At 43.2% G+C, this 22,857-nt stretch overlaps 2 protein-coding genes across 6 annotated transcripts in view; both read left to right on the top strand.

Moving 5' to 3' along the window:
• The window catches only part of LOC110510486 (uncharacterized), an 84,879-nt gene that overhangs the window by 56,957 nt on the left and 5,065 nt on the right, over positions 1–22,857 (top strand). The gene's annotated exons all lie outside the window — the stretch shown is intronic.
• Positions 1–22,857, top strand: part of LOC110525075 (uncharacterized) — a 42,733-nt gene that overhangs the window by 14,811 nt on the left and 5,065 nt on the right. The window contains exons 1-5 of one of the 5 annotated variants that reach the window (XR_016496485.1): positions 19,435–19,982; positions 20,253–21,539; positions 21,725–21,793; positions 21,920–21,994; positions 22,550–22,627. The exons of 1 other annotated variant lie outside the window; for it this stretch is intronic. Coding sequence is in view for 3 of the 4 variants with exons in the window: in XM_090236878.1 (XP_090093004.1) it covers positions 20,261–21,539; positions 21,725–21,793; positions 21,920–21,994; positions 22,550–22,627 (1,501 nt within the window). In the remaining variant the exon portion in view is untranslated. Of the gene's footprint in view, positions 1–19,427; positions 19,983–20,252; positions 21,540–21,724; positions 21,794–21,919; positions 21,995–22,549; positions 22,628–22,857 lie in introns of those variants that run through there. 3 more of the 5 variants (XM_090236878.1, XM_090236877.1, XM_090236875.1) reach the window with 3 other exon arrangements.

Genomic DNA, 22,857 nt, shown 5'->3' on the forward strand with positions numbered 1-22,857 from the left:
CATTCGTCCCTCGTCATCACCCCTGGGAGATGGATTTTTTTTGTGAGTAAGAAGGATGGCTCTCTTCGACCGTGTATTGATTATCGGGGGTTGAATGATATTACGGTCAAGAGGATGCTGGGACAGGATGGCGCCCACCCCCACATCAGACGCGTCCACCTCAACAACAAACTGACGGGAAGTGTCAGGTTGAGAGAGAATCGGCGCGTTGGTGAATCGGCTCTTCAAGTTCAGAAATGCTCGGTCTGCCTCAGGAGTCCAACAGAAAATTCTGGTGCACGACGTCAGCGCAGTTAAAAGGGCGGCCACCCGGCTGTAATCACGGATAAACCTCCGATAGAAGTTCGCAAATCCCAGGAATCTCTGGAGCTGCAATCTCAACCTCAATGGAGGATTGAGGAGGATGTGATGGCGGCCCTTCGGACGCAGCCCGGCCCCGGTAACGGTCCACCCGGTCGGTTGTTCGTGCCTGAGTCGGTCCGTTCTGCTGTTCTTCAGTGGTCCCACGCCAGCAAGATAGCTTGTCACCCTGGCGTTGCTCGGACTATGGCGCTACAGCGCAGACGATTTTGGTGGCCTGCCATGGGAGAAGATACCCAGAGGTTTGTTGCCGCATGTCCTGTTTGTGCTCAGAACAAAAGTACCAAATCGGCCCAGCTCTGGGCTTCTTCACCCTCTACCTATTGCTCGGCGACCTTGGTCGCATCTGGCCCTGGATTTTGTCACGGGATTGCCCCCTTCTGTTGGGAACACGGTCATTCTGACCATTGTGGACAGATTCAGCAAGTTTGCTCATTTTGTCCCTCTCTCCAAGATTCCATCTGCCACGGAGACGTCCGAGATCCTGGTTAGGGAGATTTTCAGGGTCCACGGATTGCCCAGTGACATTGTTTCTGACCGTGGTCCTCAGTTTACCTCTGCTGTCTGGAGATCCTTCTGTTTGGCCATTGGAGCTACAGTCAGCCTCACTTCTGGATTTCACCCACAATCTAATGGTCAGGCGGAGAGAGCCAACCAGAAGATGGAGTCCACGCTGCGTTGTCTTGTCTCCTCTGATCCCACCTCTTGGTCATCTCAATTACCCTGGGTTGAGTATGCCCATAATACCCTTCCTTCATCTGCCACTGGGATGTCCCCCTTCCAATGCCTGTACGGATACCAACCTCCCTTGTTTCCTTCTCAGGAGAGGGATCTTTCGGTCCCTTCTGTCCAGGCCCACATTCGTCGTTGCCACCGGACCTGGCATCGGGCCAGGAAGGTCCTCCTTAGAGTTTCTGACCGGTATCAGATCCAGGCGAATCGTCGCCGTATTCCTGCTCCCGCTTATACCATCGGAGATAAGGTTTGGTTGGCTACACGGGATCTTCCTCTACGGACTGAGTCGAGGAAACTGTCACCAAAGTTCATTGGTCCGTTCGTGGTGGAGAGAATCATTAACCCTGTTGTGGTCCGACTCAAATTGCCGGCAACGCTTCGAGTACACCCCACCTTTCAAGTCTCCTGCCTCAAGCCGGTTCACCTCAGTCCTCTGTTGCCCCCTCCTTTTCCTCCTCCTCCTCGGATGATCGGAGGTGGTCCTGTCTACACGGTGCGCCGCATCATGGACTCCAGACGGCGGGGTCGAGGGTTCCAGTATTTAGTGGATTGGGAAGGATATGGTCCTGAGGAGAGGAGTTGGATTCCTCGGCGTCAGATCCTTGACGATGACCTGCTTCGTGACTTTTACCGCCTCCACCCTGGCGCTCCGGGTAGTCCGCCCAGTGGCGTTCGTCGGAGGGGGGGGTACTGTCACGAATCCCGTTTCCTGAGTCTGTTTTTTGCCTATGTTCTGTCCTGGAGTGTTTTTTCCGGCGTCCTGGAACGCACCCTGTCTGGTTGCCGGGCAATGTAGCCAGTTGGGGTTTCTGATTACCCGCACCTGTATCCCATCAGCTATCTGCACACCTGGTCCTGATCATCATCATCATCTCTCCTCTTCATAAGCCCGGACCTGACATCCATTCCCTGCTTGTAGTTATTATGTCCCCAGCCTGTAGTTACTATGCCCCCAGCCTGTAGTTACTATGCCCCCAGCCTGTAGTTACTATGTCCCCAGCCTGTAGTTACTATGTCCCCAGCCTGTAGTTACTATGTCCCCAGCCTGTAGTTACTATGTCCCCAGCCTTTAGTTATGATGCCCCCAGCCTGGGACCAAGAGGCATGGAGAGGCAGCCTTTAGTTACTATGCCCCCAGCCTCTGGAATATCCTGCCAGAGAACCTGAGGAGGTCTGAAACTGTGGACATATTTAAAAGGGATTTTAAAACACACCTTTTCAGCTTTGCTTTTCCTTAGCGTGCTTTTTTAGTCTTTTAGTTTAAAATTGTTATTCTTTTGTTTTCTTGTGTAAATATTTCAGTTTTTATTTTCCTCGTTGTTTCCTGTGAAGTGCATTGTGTTGCATTAATGCAGCATTCCACCCTGCATCCCACTGCTTCCTGCTGAAGCTAAGCAGCGTTGGTTCTGGTCCCTGGATGGGAGATGCTCCTGGAAGTGGTTTTGGAGGGCCAGTAGGAGGCAGTCTGTTACGAATCCCTTTTGGCCCGACAGTCTAGGGGGGGGATGGTAATGAGACCCGTAACATAACTAATACAAATTTTAATAGTGACAAAGTAAAAGTGAGAACGAAATAACCACGACAACTGAAATCTACCGTCAAACTCAGGGTTTATTAATTAACACACGGTAATGGGGGGAGGAGCAGGAAAAGGTGCTGAGCTGGACCCAAGGAAAGAAACAATAAGTATTCAAAAACACCCCTAAGCTAGACTAGCCTACTTTAACAACAGCTATCTAACTAACCAAAAACACCCCTAAGCTAGACAAGCCTACTTTAACAACAGCTAACTAACTAACCAAAAACACCCCTAAGCTAGACTAGCCTACTTTAACAACAGCTAACTAACCCAAAAACACCCCTAAACTAGACTAGCCTACTTTAACAACAGCTAACTAACTAACCAAAAAATAGTGGGTGTTCCGCCAAGTTCTAACTAGTGTATTTAACAGTTCACCTACGGGTAGTGTATGCCCATGGGCGACTTGTCTTGGTTCCCCCTTCTCCCACCAGCAAACAAACAAACATCATAACCAGAAACAATACTCACAGGTGAGGACAAAGTGATATGGAGGTGCTCAAACAAAAGAGAGATCTACAGACATGGCATTTACAGAGAGATTGAGCTCTGGAGCAAACAACTGACAGGGTTTTTAAACAGGGGAAAGGAACTGTGATAGGGTAGGAAACAGGAGGAAGTGTGTCTTCTGATTGATGATTGGTGACTGATTGGGGAGTGATGATTTTCACCTGAGGGGAGAAGGAGAGAAAAGAAACACACACACACACAGGATACTTGTATCCGTAACACAGTCATTCCTCTGGTATCATTTGTTTTTATCCCAATGCCCCAGGGCAGTGTATCCATTTCGGAAGGGACGTTAACTGGGTTTCCTGACTCTCTGAGGTCATTAAAGATCCCATGACACTTATCGTAAGAGTAGGGGTTTTAACCCTGGTGTCCTGGCTAAATTCCCAAGCTGTGCCTCATACCATCATGGTCACCCAATCATCCCCTCCCATTACTCTGTTCCAGAATAAATGGCCTTTGGAATGACCCAGGTCCTTTCCTCCACTGTAGCCAGGTCCTTTCCTCCAGGCTTTGTGTCTTGGAAAGGGTCGTGACTCTTCATACATTCATCTAATTATCAAACAGAGGGGTTTTGGAAAAGTAGGTACGTTAGTCAAACACCCCCATCTAGTGGAGGTATCGTGTCATTAGAATGAGTAGGAAATCAACATTCAAGACAAAGGCTGGAGGAACATATTGTTACTATAAAGTAATGAATACACAATGGAGGGTATTTGTTTTCACATGGAGTTATAGCTTGTTACTTCAGAAGAAAAACTATTGATATTCAGAAAATAGAAATTAATGTCTTATCAGACATTTTATCTTTGCAAAATAAGGCAATTGATATGTTATTAAATTGATGTATGAAATAAGGTATAAGGTATGAAATTAAGTATAAAATAATTGGAATGTTAATGACATCTCCATGGGTCCATCTTGGGGAGTCAAAGGTCATACCTGTATGCATTTTGGGGTATATTGATGAGACAGAATGGGCAGCATTGGGATGTGCTTTGTTATCACATCGTACCATAGATGATAACTACAACAAACTCTCCACAGAACAAGGAGACACGTTGGAAAGGTTTCATAGAGTCATCATGGATTCAGTGTAAAATCAGTCACAGCAGCCTATTTTCAAGTTGGCCGCCATTCATTTCAATGTGGAGGAACTGAACAGATTTTTCAGGGCAGAAATGAATAAATAATTGGTTTCATAAGACGAATATAGACTGAACATGTGTGTTACTGTGAGGAAAGTGTTAAAAGATATATGTATTTAGTAAAATATTACTAGAGCGTCTTGAATGACTTTCAGAATGCTCATGAATCTGTACTAGAGCTGGTCACAGAGGAGGAACAAGGAAATGACTTTCAGAATGCTCATGAATCTGTACTAGAGCTGGTCACAGAGGAGGAACAGGAAATGACTTTCAGAATGCTCATTAATCTGTACTAGAGCTGGTCACAGAGGAGGAACAGGAAATGACTTTCAGAATGCTCATGAATCTGTACTAGAGCTGGTCACAGAGGAGGAACAAGGAAATGACTTTCAGAATGCTGATGAATCTGTACTAGAGCTGGTCACAGAGGAGGAACAAGGAAATTACGTTCAGAATGCTCATGAATCTGTACTAGAGCTGGTCACAGAGTAGGAAGAGGAAATGACTTTCAGAATGCTCATTAATCTGTACTAGAGCTGGTCACAGAGGAGGAACAGGAAATGACTTTCAGAATGCTCATGAATCTGTACTAGAGCTGGTCACAGAGGAGGAACAAGGAAATGACTTTCAGAATGCTGATGAATCTGTACTAGAGCTGGTCACAGAGGAGGAACAAGGAAATTACGTTCAGAATGCTCATGAATCTGTACTAGAGCTGGTCACAGAGTAGGAAGAGGAAATGACTTTCAGAATGCTCATTAATCTGTACTAGAGCTGGTCACAGAGGAGGAACAGGAAATGACTTTCAGAATGCTCATGAATCTGTACTAGAGCTGGTCACAGAGGAGGAACAAGGAAATGACTTTCAGAATGCTCATGAATCTGTACTAGAGCTGGTCACAGAGGAGGAACAGGAAATGACTTTCAGAATGCTGATGAATCTGTACTAGAGCTGGTCACAGAGGAGGAACAGGAACATGACTTTCAGAATGCTGATGAATCTGTACTAGAGCTGGTCACAGAGGAGGAACAGGAAATGACTTTCAGAATGCTCATTAATCTGTACTAGAGCTGGTCACAGAGGAGGAACAGGAAATGACTTTCGGAATGCTGATGAATCTGTACTAGAGCTGGTCACAGAGGAGGAACAGGAACATGAGAGCATTAACTATTATCAACCAAGAATGAGGACTTAAGAACATTTCCTGAAGAGGTGAAAATATGGAAAAATGCTGAATTTGAGCCACAAACGCTCATTGAACCACATGACAGCATTTCCAATGTGTCAAAAACATCAAGTAAAACAAAGTATTCTAAGGCTGCATCATCCTCAGTGTCCTCTGCACCTCGAAAAGATGAACTGAATGCTAGAATGGAAAAAATGGAACTGGAAACAGACACAGCAGCATATATTGCCAGACTGAATATCCTGGAGAGTGTTGAGTCAACTTCTCAATCCCATGCCGTGGCAGCCCACTTACTAAACCAACCAGATGGAACGAACTCTTATTTTGAGAACCAGGAACCTGAGGTCTATGAGGAACCTGAACCATCACCTGTTGAGTTTGCAGCATTAGGTGCAGTTCCAAAGATCCCACTACAAAGGGTTTTACAACAAACGACCACAAAGACATCAAAACCTATTCAGAAAACAGTCATAAACCCCATCCCTCAGCAGCCAACAGCAAGGTCTAGCAATCAACACAGAATCAACACTATGGGTATTGTGGGAGCAAATAAAACACATAGACAAACACATAGGCGCCTAGGGCAACTGGACACACTAAAGATGGAGACACATAGTCTGCTGATCTTAAATAACCACATGAAGAGAAGGTGACACATAGGCGCCTAGGACAGCTGGACATACCAAGGTCAGAGGGATATACAAAGGAGGGGGTCAGCCAAATGACCAACTGACGGACTATAGAAATAGGCCACATATTTTTAGGACATGGAGATGCTGAAGGAATGTCAGTAGAGACACATAGTCTACGAATCCTAATAAGGACAGACATACCAAAGAACACACCAGGCTGAACGTAAGGGGGCCCATAGCATAAGATAGGCATGTATTATTTTTGGGACATGAAGAGGTCCTGTCACCATTATAACTTGACTGAAAGCAGATATGGGCGTTATCGAGCTGAACAAGCAGGATGCACAGATTGGGATATAATGGTGGCAGATGGACTGAGGGAAGTAACTTCATTTGCATGTGGGATGGACTCATGTTGTATGTGTATAAATCAGAGCCAGTGCTCTGAAAAAGGCGTGTGTTCCGCGGACCACTCCGGCTTGCTTTCCGTTGAATTAAAAGCCTATATTGATTTCACAAGTTCTTGCAAGTGTCATATTTGAACCGATTTTCTACAACAGTATCAGCCATAATACCAGCCATGATAACCTCTCTACTGTCAAATCAAATCAAATCAAATTTTATTTGTCACATACACATGGTTAGCAGATGTTAATGCGAGTGTAGCGAAATGCTTGTGCTTCTAGTTCCGACAATGCAGTAATAACAAGTAATCTAACTAACAATTCCAAAACTACTGTCTTGTACACAGTGTAAGGGGATAAAGAATATGTACATAAGGATATATGAATGAGTGATGGTACAGAGCAGCATAGGCAAGATACAGTAGATGGTATCGGGTACAGTATGTACAATGAGATGAGTATGTAAACAAAGTGGCATAGTATAGTATAAAGTGGCTAGTGATACATGTATTACATAAGGATACCGTCGATGATATAGAGTACAGTATATACGTATGCGTATGAGATGAATAATGTAGGGTAAGTAACATTTATATAAGGTAGCATTGTTTAAAGTGGCTAGTGATATATTTACATCATTTCCCATCAATTCCCATTATTAAAGTGGCTGGAGTTGAGTCAGTGTCAGTGTGTTGGCAGCAGCCACTCAGTGTTAGTGGTGGCTGTTTAACAGTCTGATGGCCTTGAGATAGAAGCTGTTTTTCAGTCTCTCGGTCCCAGCTTTGATGCACCTGTACTGACCTCGCCTTCTGGATGATAGCGGGGTGAACAGGCAGTGGCTCGGGTGGTTGATGTCCTTGATGATCTTTATGGCCTTCCTGTGACATCGGGTGGTGTAGGTGTCCTGGAGGGCAGGTAGTTTGCCCCCGGTGATGCGTTGTGCAGACCTCACTACCCTCTGGAGAGCCTTACGGTTGAGGGCGGTGCAGTTGCCATACCAGGCGGTGATACAGCCCGCCAGGATGCTCTCGATTGTGCATCTGTAGAAGTTTGTGAGTGCTTTTGGTGACAAGCCGAATTTCTTCAGCCTCCTGAGGTTGAAGAGGCGCTGCTGCGCCTTCTTCACGATGCTGTCTGTGTGAGTGGACCAATTCAGTTTGTCTGTGATGTGTATGCCGAGGAACTTAAAACTTGCTACCCTCTCCACTACTGTTCCATCGATGTGGATAGGGGGGTGTTCCCTCTGCTGTTTCCTGAAGTCCACAATCATCTCCTTAGTTTTGTTGACGTTGAGTGTGAGGTTGTTTTCCTGACACCACACTCCGAGGGCCCTCACCTCCTCCCTGTAGGCCGTCTCATCGTTGTTGGTAATCAAGCCTACCACTGTTGTGTCGTCCGCAAACTTGATGATTGAGTTGGAGGCGTGCGTGGCCACGCAGTCGTGGGTGAACAGGGAGTACAGGAGAGGGCTCAGAACGCAACCTTGTGGGGCCCCAGTGTTGAGGATCAGCGGGGAGGAGATGTTGTTGCCTACCCTCACCACCTGGGGGCGGCCCGTCAGGAAGTCCAGTACCCAGTTGCACAGGGCGGGGTCGAGACCCAGGGTCTCGAGCTTGATGACGAGCTTGGAGGGTACTATGGTGTTGAATGCCGAGCTGTAGTCGATGAACAGCATTCTCACATAGGTATTCCTCTTGTCCAGATGGGATAGGGCAGTGTGCAGTGTGGTTGAGATTGCATCGTCTGTGGACCTATTTGGGCGGTAAGCAAATTGGAGTGGGTCTAGGGTGTCAGGTAGGGTGGAGGTGATATGGTCCTTGACTAGTCTCTCAAAGCACTTCATGATGACGGATGTGAGTGCTACGGGGCGGTAGTCATTTAGCTCAGTTACCTTAGCTTTCTTGGGAACAGGAACAATGGTGGTCCTCTTGAAGCATGTGGGAACAGCAGACTGGTATAGGGATTGATTGAATATGTCCGTAAACACACCGACCAGCTGGTCTGCGCATGCTCTGAGGGCGCGGCTGGGGATGCCATCTGGGCCTGCAGCCTTGCGAGGGTTAACACGTTTAAATGTCTTACTCACCTCGGCTGCAGTGAAGGAGAGACCGCATGTTTTCGTTGCAGGCCGTGTCAGTGGCACTGTATTGTCCTCAAAGCGGGCAAAAAAGTTATTTAGTCATGCAAAAGCAGAATGAAATTGCTGACCTCCTTGTACTACAGCACAAACAGGCTACACTCGCTGTTAGGGAGATACCTATGTTTTCATTCATGCGTGTATTTGAGCATGGCATAGAAGAGAAGACCAGCAGTCACCAGGATAGGCTCTGAAACCTAGAACAGTACCCCTCTGGTCAGCAGTCACCAGGATAGGCTCTATCACCTGGAACAGTACACCTCTGGTCAGCAGTCACCAGGATAGGCTCTATTACCTGGAACAGTACACCTCTGGTCAGCCCAAGGATCTGGTCTGTAGTTGTCTGCATATGGAAGGCAGAAGAGGCAACGCGGAGTCTAAGAGGTTGTTAAAGGAACACTTTGGCAATGAAATCAAAGTCACCACTACTAACATGGAAAAAGGAACTGGACAAACATCAAACCAGATGATGGAAAGGGACTGGGTGGCTATGCACTCTATCTTAGAGGTTGTTGTAATGCTATGCACTCTATCTAGGTTGTTGTAATGCTATGCACTCTATCTAGGTTGTTGTAATGCTATGCACTCTATCTTAGAGGTTGTTGTAATGCTATGCACTCTATCTTAGAGGTTGTTGTAATGCTATGCACTCTATCTTAGAGGTTGTTGTAATGCTATGCACTCTATCTTAGAGGTTGTTGTAATGCTATGCACTCTATCATAGAGGTTGTTGTAACGCTATGCAAGACCTACAGAACATGGAAGAGCTTAATCTTCCCTCCAACATAACAGGCCAAAATATTGCAGGATACGTTGTATGGAGATATTCAATATCCCCTGTCCAACAAAAGGTTTTTAAAAAAACAAAACATCAGCAGATTCAAAACAGCAGTTCAAGTCCAAGAGTAGGGGAAGCAGCTTTGACACTGCAGTAGATGTAGAGTCAGTTTGCAACTCTAAAAAAACTTTAAAAGAACAAACATTCAAAGTAAAGAGACCAGACACCTGCCCTTCTGATGCTCCCAGTAGTAAAGAGACCAGACACCTGCCCTTCTGATGCTCCCAGTAGTAAAGAGACCAGACACCTGCCCTTCTGATGCTCCCTGTAGTAAAGAGACCAGACACCTGCCCTTCTGATGCTCCCAGTAGTAAAGAGACCAGACACCTGCCCTTCTGATGCTCCCAGTAGTAAAGAGACCAGACACCTGCCATTCTGATGCGCCCAGTTGTAAAGAGACCAGACACCTGCCCTTCTGATGCTCCCAGTAGTAAAGAGACCAGACACCTGCCCTTCTGATGCTCCCAGTAGTAAAGAGACCAGACACCTGCCCTTCTGAGGCTCCCAGTAGTAAAGAGACCAGACACCTGCCCTTCTGATGCTCCCAGTAGTAAAGAGACCAGACACCTGCTCTTCTGATGCTCCCAGTATCTTGTGTATTTCGTGCTGGTGAACATTTCTTGGTCGACTGCCAACAGGTGAAGGTACAGCCACACAAATCCAAGGTTGAGTTTCTAAGATCAAGAGGTCTTTGTTTTGGCTGTTGGATGAAAGGACACTTAAGCAAAGAATATAAAAGAAGGAGGACCTGTCAGAGCTGCCAAAGAAAGACCCCACTATCCTGCACATTGAAGGAAGAGAGAGATTTAGATCTCTGAAGGCAGATACGAGGGGTGTAGCAGTAAAGCGGGAGGAGACTGTCAGCAGTGCTCTTGTTTCACTGGAAGCTGGTGAAGATACCGAGGTCGGTACAGATGGTACACTTGCAATTGCGCCAGTTCAAGTAAAGCTGGAAAATGGAAGCAAGTCTGTGTTAACCGATGCATTTCTTGATTTTGGTAGTTTAGCAACATTTTGTACTGAGAGACTCATGATGCAGCTGAGAGCTAAAGGCAGTGAGACTGATATTCTGCAACACAATGAGGCATTAGAGTCCTACCAAGAGCTTTGAGATATCGGGATTAGAGATTGGCAAAGTGGAAGGAGACATTTCTTGCTCTATCAAAGCAAATTATACGAGCTCTGCAAGCTAAAGTGTGGATGGGACAAAGTCATCCCAAAGAACACTCTATTTCATGGAGGAAATGGCTCTGAGCTGGACCAGCTGTCCAGATTCCAGATTGACAGGTGTATGATGCCTGAGAACTTTGGTCAAGTCAAGACGGCAAAGCTGCATCACTTCGGTGACGCGAGAGAACAAGGTTATGGCACGGCAAGTTACCTTGGGTTCACAAACGGTATGGAAAAGGTCCACATCCCATTCATACTGGGGAGATCAAGAGTGACTCCACTCAAGCAGATGATCCCCAGAATGGAACTTGATGCAGCAACATTGGAGGTGCCAGTGGACAGGATGTTAAGGTTGGAGCTCCAGATTGAACTTGGGGAGTCAACTTTCTGGACAGACAGCCAGTCTGTGCTAAAATACATCCGCAATGATACCAAGATATTCCATACCTTTGTGGCTAATAGGGTTTCTATGATCCGTGACTTCTCGAAAGCAACACAGTGGAGCTATTTGAACTCCCAACACAACCCAGCCGACGATGCCTTGAGGGTTACATGCTGAAACTTTCCTGAACTCAAAGAGATGACTCAAAGGACCAGAATTCCTGAAGAAACTAGAAACACAATGGCAGAAAGTCCCCGAGGAGCTTGGCTCCATCCCTCTGGATGATCTGGTTGAGAAAGGACATCATCGTGAACAGTACAAGTGTGGATGAAAAGAGTCCGACCAGCAAACTGAGTACTATTCAACATGGAACAGCTTGAAGAAAGCAGTTTCCTGGATGCTGAAACTGGAGCTGGAGAACAGAAGATGGCCGACCTTCCACAAGATGGGGTGTCACCTGATTTGCTGCCATTCACCCATGTGGGCATAGATTACTTCAGCCCCATAGAGGTGAAGCGAGGCCGCGTTCATGTGAAATGGTATGGTGGGATCTTTACTTACCTAGTGAGTTGAACTGTCCATCTAGAAGTTGCTAGTTATCTGGATACTGATTCCTTCATCAATGCCATGCGCAGGTTCATCTGTCGAAGGGGCCCAGTAACAAGTGTCAGAACAGATAATGGCACCAACTTTGTTGGAACACACAGAGAGCTAGGAGAAGCTCTGAAAGAGCTGGATCACAACAAGATTCAAATTAATTACTGAAGGAAGGAGTGACATGGCCATTCAACCCTCGCTCTGGAGCCCACCATGGGGGGTTATAGGAGAGGTTGATCTGTCTGGAGCCCACCATGGGGGGTTATGGGAGAGGTTGATCCCTCTGGAGCCCACCATGGGGGGTTATGGGAGAGGTTGATCTGTCTGGAGCCCACCATGGGGGGTTATGGGAGAGGTTGATCCATCTGGAGCCCACCATGGGGGGTTATGGGAGAGGATGAGCAGACTGATGGAAAAATATCCTCTATTCAGTCCCTAAAGAGCAAGTACTGGATGATGAGGCTTTGCAGAAGTTGAGGTGATCATGAACAACAGACCAATCACAACTGTAACAAATTACCATAATGATCTAGAACCCCTGACTGCTACCATCAGCTTCATCTGAAAACAAAGCCAGTCCTACCACAGGACAATTTCAGAGAGATCTGTACTCATGATGGAGATGGAAGCAAGTACAATATATCAACTCTTCTGGAAGAGATGGATCAGGGAGTATCTTCCACTTATGCAGGAGTGGAACAAAAACTAAGAGAAACCTCAGTGCTGGTGACCTTGTGGTCATCGTCGATGACACCGCGCCAAGGAACTCTTGGCTAATGGGGCGTGTGGTGAAGGCTTTTCCAGGGTCAAAGGTCTTGTCCGGAGCGTCATGGTTAAAGACCAAGATCAACATATTACAGGGACCAATCAATAAACGCTGTCTTCTCCTGGAGGCAGCTGAGTGAGACACACACACACACACACACACACACACACACACACACACACACACACACACACACAGTGATCCATCTTTGAGTCAAGTGCACCTCTGATTCTTGGATGTCATTTTTGGAAGTTGAACACTTGAACTCTGAGACTGAGATCAATGGACTCTTGACCTATATGGGACCTTGTATATTTGTATATACACTATCATTCAAAAGTTTGGGGTTACTTAAAAAGGTCCTCAACTGGCAGCTTCATCAAATAGTACCCACGAAACACCAATCTCAACGTCAACAGTGAAGAGGCGACCCCGGTATGCTGGCCTTCTAGGCAGAGTTCCAAAGAAAAAGCCACATCTCAGACTGGCCAATAAAAAGGAAAGATTAAGATGGGCAAAAGAACACAGACACTGGACAGAAATATGACTTTTTCTTTGCAACCCTGCATTCTGCCCAAGAAATTCTGAAGAGTTTTTCCACATGTATGTTGATTGCAGTGTCTTCCTCTCCTCTTGAGCATTGACTGTCCAAGCCTGAATTGCCTGAATCCAGGGATATGATGCAACAAAAATATTTATTACTCTTACATCTAACAAAACATTGAATCTCCAATAAACTTAAAGCATAGATTACTTGACATGAAGAACACATAAAATGACCTGTTTGTTTTTTCTAGTCAAAAGACTCTACCACTCCCGCGTCTAGCTAGAACTCCCCCTCCCCCGAGGGAGGGGTGAAGCTGCCAGTTGAGGACTTGTGAGGCATCTGTTTCTCAAACTAGTGTTGGGGAATAATCAGAATTGGTTGGTAACATAGGTAAGATGTTTTATATTCATCATATGTTTGTAAATTACTTCTCATCAGAATGTTATTTTTGTATAATACTGTGGCGGGGTTGCAGTATCTGTTCTATGTCAAGACTAAGTTGTTTGGGCCAGAGAGAGGGGAGAGGTCAAGCGTGTATCTCTTGGCTCCACAATGTCTGTGTGCCAGTCAGTGTGTCTCTGTGATCTTGTCAAGATAGGATGGATTTGATATATGCCTGTTGATATGGAGGATTGGTTTATGGTTCTGAGTTTGAGAAAATAACATGTTTTAGGAGACAAAGCTGAACCATGAATTATGCCGATGCTGTCTTATCCTGTGTGTGTCTTTTCTATAAAGGATCTCAGTTGAAATGTGGAAGGGACTCTCAGAGAATTCATTGATAGACACTGAATTGATCTGAGAGTCACAGGGTTGTGATAGAGCTCATAAAATTAAAAATGGACTTTGATAACTAACTCTGACTTGTGTGTGGTTTAACCTCATGATTTGGTAAATAGAGGAAATTTCCACGACACTACACACTCTAATGTACTTGTCCTCTTGCTCAGTTGTGCACCGGGGCCTCCCACTCTTTCTCTTCTGGTTAGAGACAGTTTGCGCTGTTCTTTGAAGTACAGTGCACAGCGTTGTACGAGATCTTCAGTTTCCTGGCAATTTCTCACATGGAATATCCTTCATTTCTCAGAACAAGAATAGACTGATGAGTTTCAGAAGAACGTCTTCGTTTCTAGCCATTTTGAGCCTGTGGCTATGCTCAAGAGGAGAGGAAGCCACTACAGTCATCATACATATGGAAGAACTCTTCAGAGAGTTCAATATTCTCATTGAATATTTTGGCCGTTTGGGAACTTTGAATGTGGACTGTATACGTCCCAAACAACCCCACTTCAGGCTTGGACAGTGGTTATGCTCAAGAGGAAGGAAGCCACTACAATCATCATACATATGGAAGAACTGTTCAGATTTTCTTTTTAGTCTAAATAAGGCCAGTTTTATTGCTTCTTTAACCAGAACAACAGTTTTCAGCTGTGCTAACATAATTGCAAAAGGGTTTTCTAATGATTATTTAGCATTTTTAAAATGATAAACTTGGATTAGCTAACACAACGTGCCATTGGAACACAGGAATGATGGTTGCTGATAATGGGCCTCTGTACACCTATGTAGATATTCCATTAAAAATCAGCCGTTTCCAGCTACAATAGTCATTTACAACATTAACAATGTCTATACTGTATTTCTGATCAATTTGATGTTATTTGAATGGACAAAAAAAAAGCTTTTCTTTCAAAAACAAGGACATTTCTAAGTGACCCCAAACTTTGAACGGTAGTGTAGCTATGAACCGTAATAGTGCTCTGGTATAGAATGTTTTGTGAATTGGCTCTATTTTTTAAATATTAAGTAACTGTAATGTTTTCACTGCTGTTAACAATTATGGGCCGGTATGTTAGAGCCGATGTGGACATATTTCTATAAAAGACAGAACATACAGAGCTCCATGTAAAGGTGTGTAAATATATGAAATATGAATGTATATGATGAAATATCAGGCACCTTGATGATTTAAATTGACCTCATTGAGATATATTCCTTTGTTATAAGTGTACCTTAGGTTTTAGCTCCTCCTCTTGACCATTCATTGTACTGTGGTCAGTGTGTTAGCGACAGGATAAAGACAGGAAGTTGGGCCTTCGGGGGAGGGGGAGTCCTAGCTAGACTCGGGAGTGGTATAGTCTTTTAAACAGACAACAAACAGGTCATAATATGTATTTTTCACGTCAAGTAATCTATGTTTTAAGTTGATCGGAGAATATGTTTTTTGTGAGATATAATAAGAATAAACCTTTTTGTTGCACCATATCCCTGGATCTCATTGAATGTTTTGGCCGTTTGGGAACTTGGAATGTGGACTGTATGCGTCTGAAACAAAACCACTTCAGGCTTGGGAAGTGGTTCTGGTCAAGAGGAAGGAAGCCCCTACAATCATCATAAATATGGAAGAACTGTTCAGATTGTTGTGAGAAACAGCTCTACTGCTCCACAGTGACCTCTCCCTCCAAACATCTCTTTATCATAGAACCCATTTAATCCAGTCTGACACAATATGGAAGAAAATCAACCTTTTGTACTTTACTGGCTCTAGAGAAGTTAAAGTTGTACATATCAACAAATAAGTTGGGCTCCTGAGTGGAGCAGCTGTCTATGGTGCTGTGTCTCAGTGTGAGAGGTGTCTCTACAGTCTCTGGTTCAATTCCAGGCTGTATAACATGATTGGGAGTGGCATAGGGCAGAGCACAATTGGTCCAGTGTTGTCTGGGTGTCATTGTAAATAAGAATTTGTTCTGAACTGACTTGCCTCGTTAAATAAATAAAATATGTATCCAGAGCAATTAGGATTCAGTGCCTTGCTCAAGGGCACATCAACACATGTTTTCCTAGTTTCCTCAGGGATTCAACCCAGCGACGTTTGGGTTACTGGTCCAATGCTCTTAAGTGCTCAGCTTCCTGACAAACATGTCTGACTAATGGGAAAATACAGAGCCTCTCATTTATTCTAATTTTATAATTTATTTTAGATATACCTGTATCTGTACTTGATTGTATAGGTTTGAGGGTATTGGCATGTGGGGGTTAGGGCATGGGGGTAACAGGGCTGGGGTGTGTGGGTCATTGAGTTTAGGTGTGTGGGTAAGTGGGCTGAGGTATATAGATATTGAGGTTGAGGAATAGGGGTAACAGGGCTGGGGTGTGTGGGTCATTGAGTTTAGGTGTGTGGGTAAGTGGGCTGAGGTATATAGATATAGAGGTTGAGGAATAGGGGTAAATATCTGTTCATGTTATTATAGACAGAGCACTCTGTCACAAATGTGACCAAGAATAAAACATACTTTTAAATAAATAAATCATCAAAATGGATGACATGTTAGGCTACTAGTGGCATAAGATTAGCATAGTGGCATGTCTGGGAAAGATGTGGGAACAAATGGGATAATATCATTCTAGATTGTAGCATCACATTCTTCTATGACATATAGACTTTCCTTCAAATGAATCTGTCTGTCTGGGATTGTGGGGGTTGTAGTTTAGAATTGACATGGTCCTGGTTGTTGTATGTCTGTTGTAGTTATTAATTCAGATGTGTTTATAAATGTACTGAGAGGATTTGTGTTCCTGACACAGATGATGTCATTAAACATGAAATGTTCTCTCTTTCTGAACAGATCAGTTTAAACTCACCTCAGAAGACTATGTGAGGGCTGATGTTGGTAAAGAGGTCACCCTCCCCTGTCACCTCTCACCTGACACCAGTGCTGTTGCCACGACGATCAGGTGGTTTAAAAGGACAGAGTGTATTTACCTGTATAAGAATGGCCAGGTGACAGAGACGAGTGGCTATAAGGGCAGAGTGAGTCTGATCACCCAGGAGCTGAAGAGAGGCAACGTGTCTCTGAGGCTGAGAGACTTCAGGAGGTCAGATACAGGATTCTACATCTGTCAGGTCATCCATGGAGAACAGAAGGAGGAGGCTACAGTGAGTTTATTGGACAGAGGAGGTAAGTGTTCTAGAAGTCCAGTAATGTTTCTAAACACCTAAACAACAACAATAACAACCAGTCTCTTTCCCTGTACAGAACACTTGTACTTTCTCATGTAGGTAGGAGTTCATAGTAGGAGTTACAGATGAATAGACTAGATTCATTCTGAATATCAACTAGTTACAATGCATATTACCATCACTCTGAGCTTTGAGCTGGTCCTAAAGCATTAGAACCATTCCAACATTACTGTCACGTCCCTTGATTGTCATTAGTAATGAATGTGATGAACAGTCACACCCCTCTGATGTACATCACATCACTATGGTATTTGAGAGGATCATGTGACAGATGGTGATTTGAAGGTCATGATAATAACTAATACATTCTGTTTTACATGATCATTATTCATGACTATCCATCTTGGATAATGGATGATCAGTCCCACGTGAGTAATTACTTATTTGTCTGTTTTGTTTATTGACAACCAATAACACAAGACAAAGAACAGACCAGAGTGTTAATCTGATACTATAAAAACTACAGGCCTTGTGAACAGCAGTGTGTCTTCTTCAAGGCTACAAATTAAATCAGTTTCTTTACATTTATCAATACTCTCCCCAAATGTTCTCAAGGTAGGTTGGATTAAGATGTATAGATGTTCTTCAAATGATCCAGAATTTTAATATCATAAATCTCCCACAATATATCTGCCATAGAGGTCAACATTTCACATAGTCCTCCCACTATATATCTGCCATAGAGGTCAATATTTCACATAGTCCTCCCACTATATATCTGCCATAGAGGTCAATATTTCACATAGTCCTCCCACTATATATCTGCTATAGAGGTCAATATTTCACATAGTCCTCCCACTATATATCTGCTATAGAGGTCAATATTTCACATAGTCCTTCTACTATATATCTGCCATAGAGGTCAATATTTCACATAGTCCTCCCACTATATATCTGCTAGAGGGGTCAATATTTCACATAGTCCTCCCACTATATATCTGCTATAGAGGTCAATATTTCACATAGCCCTCCCACTATATATCTGCCATTGAGGTCAATATTTCACATAGCCCTCCCACAATATATCTGCCATAGAGGTCAACATTTCACATAGTCCTTCTACTATATATCTGCCATAGAGGTCAATATTTCACATAGTCCTCCCACTATATATCTGCCATAGAGGTCAATATTTCACATAGTCCTCCCACTATATATCTGCTATAGAGGTCAATATTTCACATAGTCCTTCCACTATATATCTGTCATAGATGTCAATATTTCACATAGTCCTTCTACTATATATCTGCCATAGAGGTCAATATTTCACATAGTCCTCCCAATATATATCTGCCATAGAGGTCAATATTTCACATAGTCCTCCCACTATATATCTGCCATAGAGGTCAATATTTCACATAGTCCTCCCACTATATATCTGCTATAGGGGTCAATATTTCACATAGTCATCCCACTATATATCTGCTATAGAGGTCAATATTTCACATAGTCCTCCCACTATATATCTGCTATAGAGGTCAATATTTCACATAGTCCTCCCACTATATATCTGCTATAGAGGTCAATATTTCACATAGTCCTTCTACTATATATCTGCCATAGAGGTCAATATTTCACATAGTCCTCCCACTATATATCTGCTATAGGGGTCAATATTTCACATAGTCCTCCCACAATATATCTGGCATTGAGGTCAATATTTCACATAGTCCTTCTACTATATATCTGCCATAGAGGTCAATATTTCACATAGTCCTCCCACTATATATCTGCTATAGAGGTCAATATTTCACATAGCCCTCCCACTATATATCTGCCATTGAGGTCAATATTTCACATAGCCCTCCCACAATATATCTGCCATAGAGGTCAACATTTCACATAGTCCTTCTACTATATATCTGCCATAGAGGTCAATATTTCACATAGTCCTCCCACTATATATCTGGCATTGAGGTCAACATTTCACTTCGTCCTCCCACAATATATCTGGCATTGAGGTCAATATTTCACTTCGTCCTCCCACAATATATCTGGCATTGAGGTCAATATTTCACTTCGTCCTCCCACAATATATCTGCCATAGAGTTCAACATTTCACATAGTTCTCCCACAATATATCTTCCATAGAGGTCAACATTTCACACTCCAATATTAACATGTAATCAGCTTGAATTCAGTTTGATGTCCTAGTATGAATCATTCTGTGATGTTTAGACTGTTCCAATAGTAGCACTGCTTACATCCCTTTCCCTAGATGTACGTTAGTAATGAATGTGATAAACAGTCATTCCAATATGATGTATGGTATTTAATTAAATTATGTAATGAAGCAGAAATTCAATGAACAATAATAACTAATGCATTCTGTTTTACACGATCATTATTCATGACTCTCCATCTTGGATAATGGATGATCAGGACGACGTGAGTAATTACTTATTTGTCTGTTTTGTTTATTGACAACCAATAACACAAGACAAAGAACAGACCAGAGTGTTAATCTGATACTATAAAAACTACAGGCCTTGTGAACAGCAGTGTTTCTTCTTCAAGACTACAAATTAAATCAGTTTCTTTACATTTATCAATACTCTCCCCAAATGTTCTCAAGGTAGGTTGGATTAAGATGTCATATGTTCTTCACATTCTACTGAATGTATATTCCATAGAACCCTGCCTCCTGACACAATATCCTGTATCTGCCATAGAGCCCAATGCTGGTTATCACAAACAATGAAAATAATCATTTGATCAGAGATATTCCAATAACAAAACAACATTATTTATGAAGTTAACCAGATCTCATTGGTGCCCACAGTCCCTACATGAGGGAGGTTTGAGTGACAGGAGAAATCTGATTGGTCCTGTTTGTTCTGTATATAGTGATGTGGTCTACCACACAGAACTCACCTCTCTGTTTTACACCATAGACTCAGGATCACGGTATTTACAACATGAGACCCAGGAGAACAAGCTGAAGAGGGAGGCATCAGCTGGTGAGCTTGGTAAGTATGAGAGAGTCTGGAGGAGAGAGGATTGAATCAGGAAACATGAGTGATGTCATTCAGTTTTTCAGACTAATTCATTTGTAATGTATCAAATAGTCAATAGACCAGTTGATGATTGGTTCAGCTCAGATAACTGTTGACTGGAGGAAATAATTACTAATAATTGTACCACCTCCATCAAATGATAATGTCTTTATAGACATACTATTGAATTAATTAATACATTACTTATTCAAACAACCAATTAAATATGTTAATTGCTCTCAGAGTTGAAGATGGAAAAAGAATTAAAAGAGAAATTAAGACAGGAGATGATAAAACAACTAAAGGAGAAAGACACACAACTGGATGATATGACCCAGGAAGTGAGAGAGAAAGACAAACAACTGGATGATATGACCCAGGAAGTGAGAGAGAAAGACACACAACTGGATGATATGACCCAGGAAGTGAGAGAGAAAGAGAGACTCCTGGAGGAGAAGAACCAGATAATGGAACAGAGGGAGAAACTATTAGAAGAGAAAGAAAACCAACTGGAAGAGAAAGACAAGCAACTAAAGGATAGAGACATTCAACTAGAGGCTCTGAGAAAGAACCTGCAGGACAAGAACAGCCAAGTAGAGAACTTCAGAGTCCTACTGCAGGACAAAGACCTTCAACTAGATGACAGGAACCACAGACTGGGAGAGAAGGACAGACTACTGGAAGAGAGAGACAAACAACTAAAGGATAGAGACATTCAACTAGAGGACAGGAACCACAGACTGGGAGAGAAGGACAGACAACTGGAAGAGAGAGACCAACAACTAAAGGATAGAGACATTCAACTAGAGGACAGCAACCACAGACTGGGAGAGAAGGACAGACAACTGGAAGAGAGAGTCAAACAACTAAAGGATAGAGACATTCAACTAGAGGACAGCAACCACAGACTGGGAGAGAAGGACAGACTACTGGAAGAGAGAGACAAATTACTGCAGGAAAAATACCTTCAACTAGAGGACAGAAACCACAGACTGGGAGAGAAGGACAGACTACTGGAAGAGAGAGTCAAACAACTAAAGGATAGAGACATTCAACTAGAGGACAGGAACCACAGACTGGGAGAGAAGGACAGACTACTGGAAGAGAGAGACAAACAACTAAAGGATAGAGACATTCAACTAGAGGACAGAAACCACAGACTGGGAGAGAAGGACAAACTACTGGAAGAGAAAGACAAACAACTAAAGGATAGAGACATTCAACTAGAGGACAGCAACCACAGACTGGGAGAGAAGGACAGACTACTGGAAGAGAGAGTCAAACAACTAAAGGATAGAGACATTCAACTAGAGGACAGCAACCACAGACTGGGAGAGAAGGACAGACTACTGGAAGAGAGAGACAAACTACTGGAGGGAAAAGAAAATGAACTAAAAGAGAGGAGACAGGAAGTAGAAGAGAGGAGACAGGAAGTAGAAGAGAAAGACAACCTACTAGAGGAGAGAGGGAAGCAGTTAAAGGAAAGAGACAAACAGGTGGAGAATGTCAACAATGAAAATGCTGAACTGGGTAAGATTATTCACACCATTAATACATTTAGTCTTCTGTACTTTCCTCAATTCTCAGGTTATTGTCGACTCTCCACTGAGTTGTGAATATTGTTGTCCATCACTTCATACTTTCCCTCTGCATCATATTTCTGTCTAAAGTCTTTAACACAGAATTCAGATCCTAGTCCTCCTTTGTTATTTCAGCTCAACAGATATGTGATGTGAAGACTGAGGTAGAGAGACTGAGAAGAGAGATCTCAGCCCAGATGACTGGTGAGTGAGATATGTGATACTTAACATTTCAGTAGAAACCCAGAACTCCCCTTCAGTAGGTCTATGTGCCTTCATGTGTCACTGAGGTAAATGTTCCCATTCTAAATGGTTGTTCTATTATTCTAGAACATGGAGAGACGTCAGATACAGGTTCCATACTCCCAGTCAGGAGGAGAAAGAGCATCAGCCTTCCACCACTTAGTGAGTTATCAATATTGTCCTGTTGTCTCCTACTGTTTCTAGTCTATAGAGGACCATCCTTCCCTTAGTGAGTTATCAATATTGTCCTGTTGTCTCCTACTGTTTCTAGTCTATAGTGGACCATCCTTCACTTAGTGAGTTATCAATATTGTCCTGTTGTCTCCTACTGTTTCTAGTCTATAGTGGACCATCCTTCACTTAGTGAGTTATCAATATTGTCCTGTTTTCTCCTACTGTTTCTAGTCTATAGTGGACCATCCTTCCCTTAGTGAGTTATCAATATTGTCCTGTTGTCTCCTACTGTTTCTAGTCTATAGAGGACCATCCTTCACTTAGTGAGTTATCAATATTGTCCTGTTGTCTCCTACTGTTTCTAGTCTATAGAGGACCTTCCTCCACTTAGTGAGTTATCAATATTGTCTCAAACTGTCATCAATCTTGATATTCTCTATGTTCTCCAATAATCTATATTTCACTATGATGTGTAATGTATTTGTAGTTTGTTTATACTATGTTTTAAATGTGTCTCTGATGAGTCAGTATGTTGTGTTACAGTGGGAGGAGAGACCTCAGATACAGACCCCACACTTCCACTGAGGAGGACAAACAGCATGGAGTTACCTCCTCCATCTAGTGAGTTATGGGTGTAGATTATATTATATTAGACACTGTTGTACATCCTCCATCTAGTGAGTTATGGATGTAGATTATATTCTATTAGACACTGTTGTACATCCTCCATCTAGTGAGTTATGGGTGTAGATGATATTATATTAGACACTGTTGTACATCCTCCATCTAGTGAGTTATGGATGTAGATTATATTATATTAGACACTGTTGTACCTCCTCCAGATAGTGAGT

This window comes from Oncorhynchus mykiss, chromosome 6 (assembly GCF_057628025.1).
Source record: "Oncorhynchus mykiss isolate SJ-2025 chromosome 6, ASM5762802v1, whole genome shotgun sequence".
NCBI lineage: Eukaryota > Metazoa > Chordata > Actinopteri > Salmoniformes > Salmonidae > Oncorhynchus > Oncorhynchus mykiss.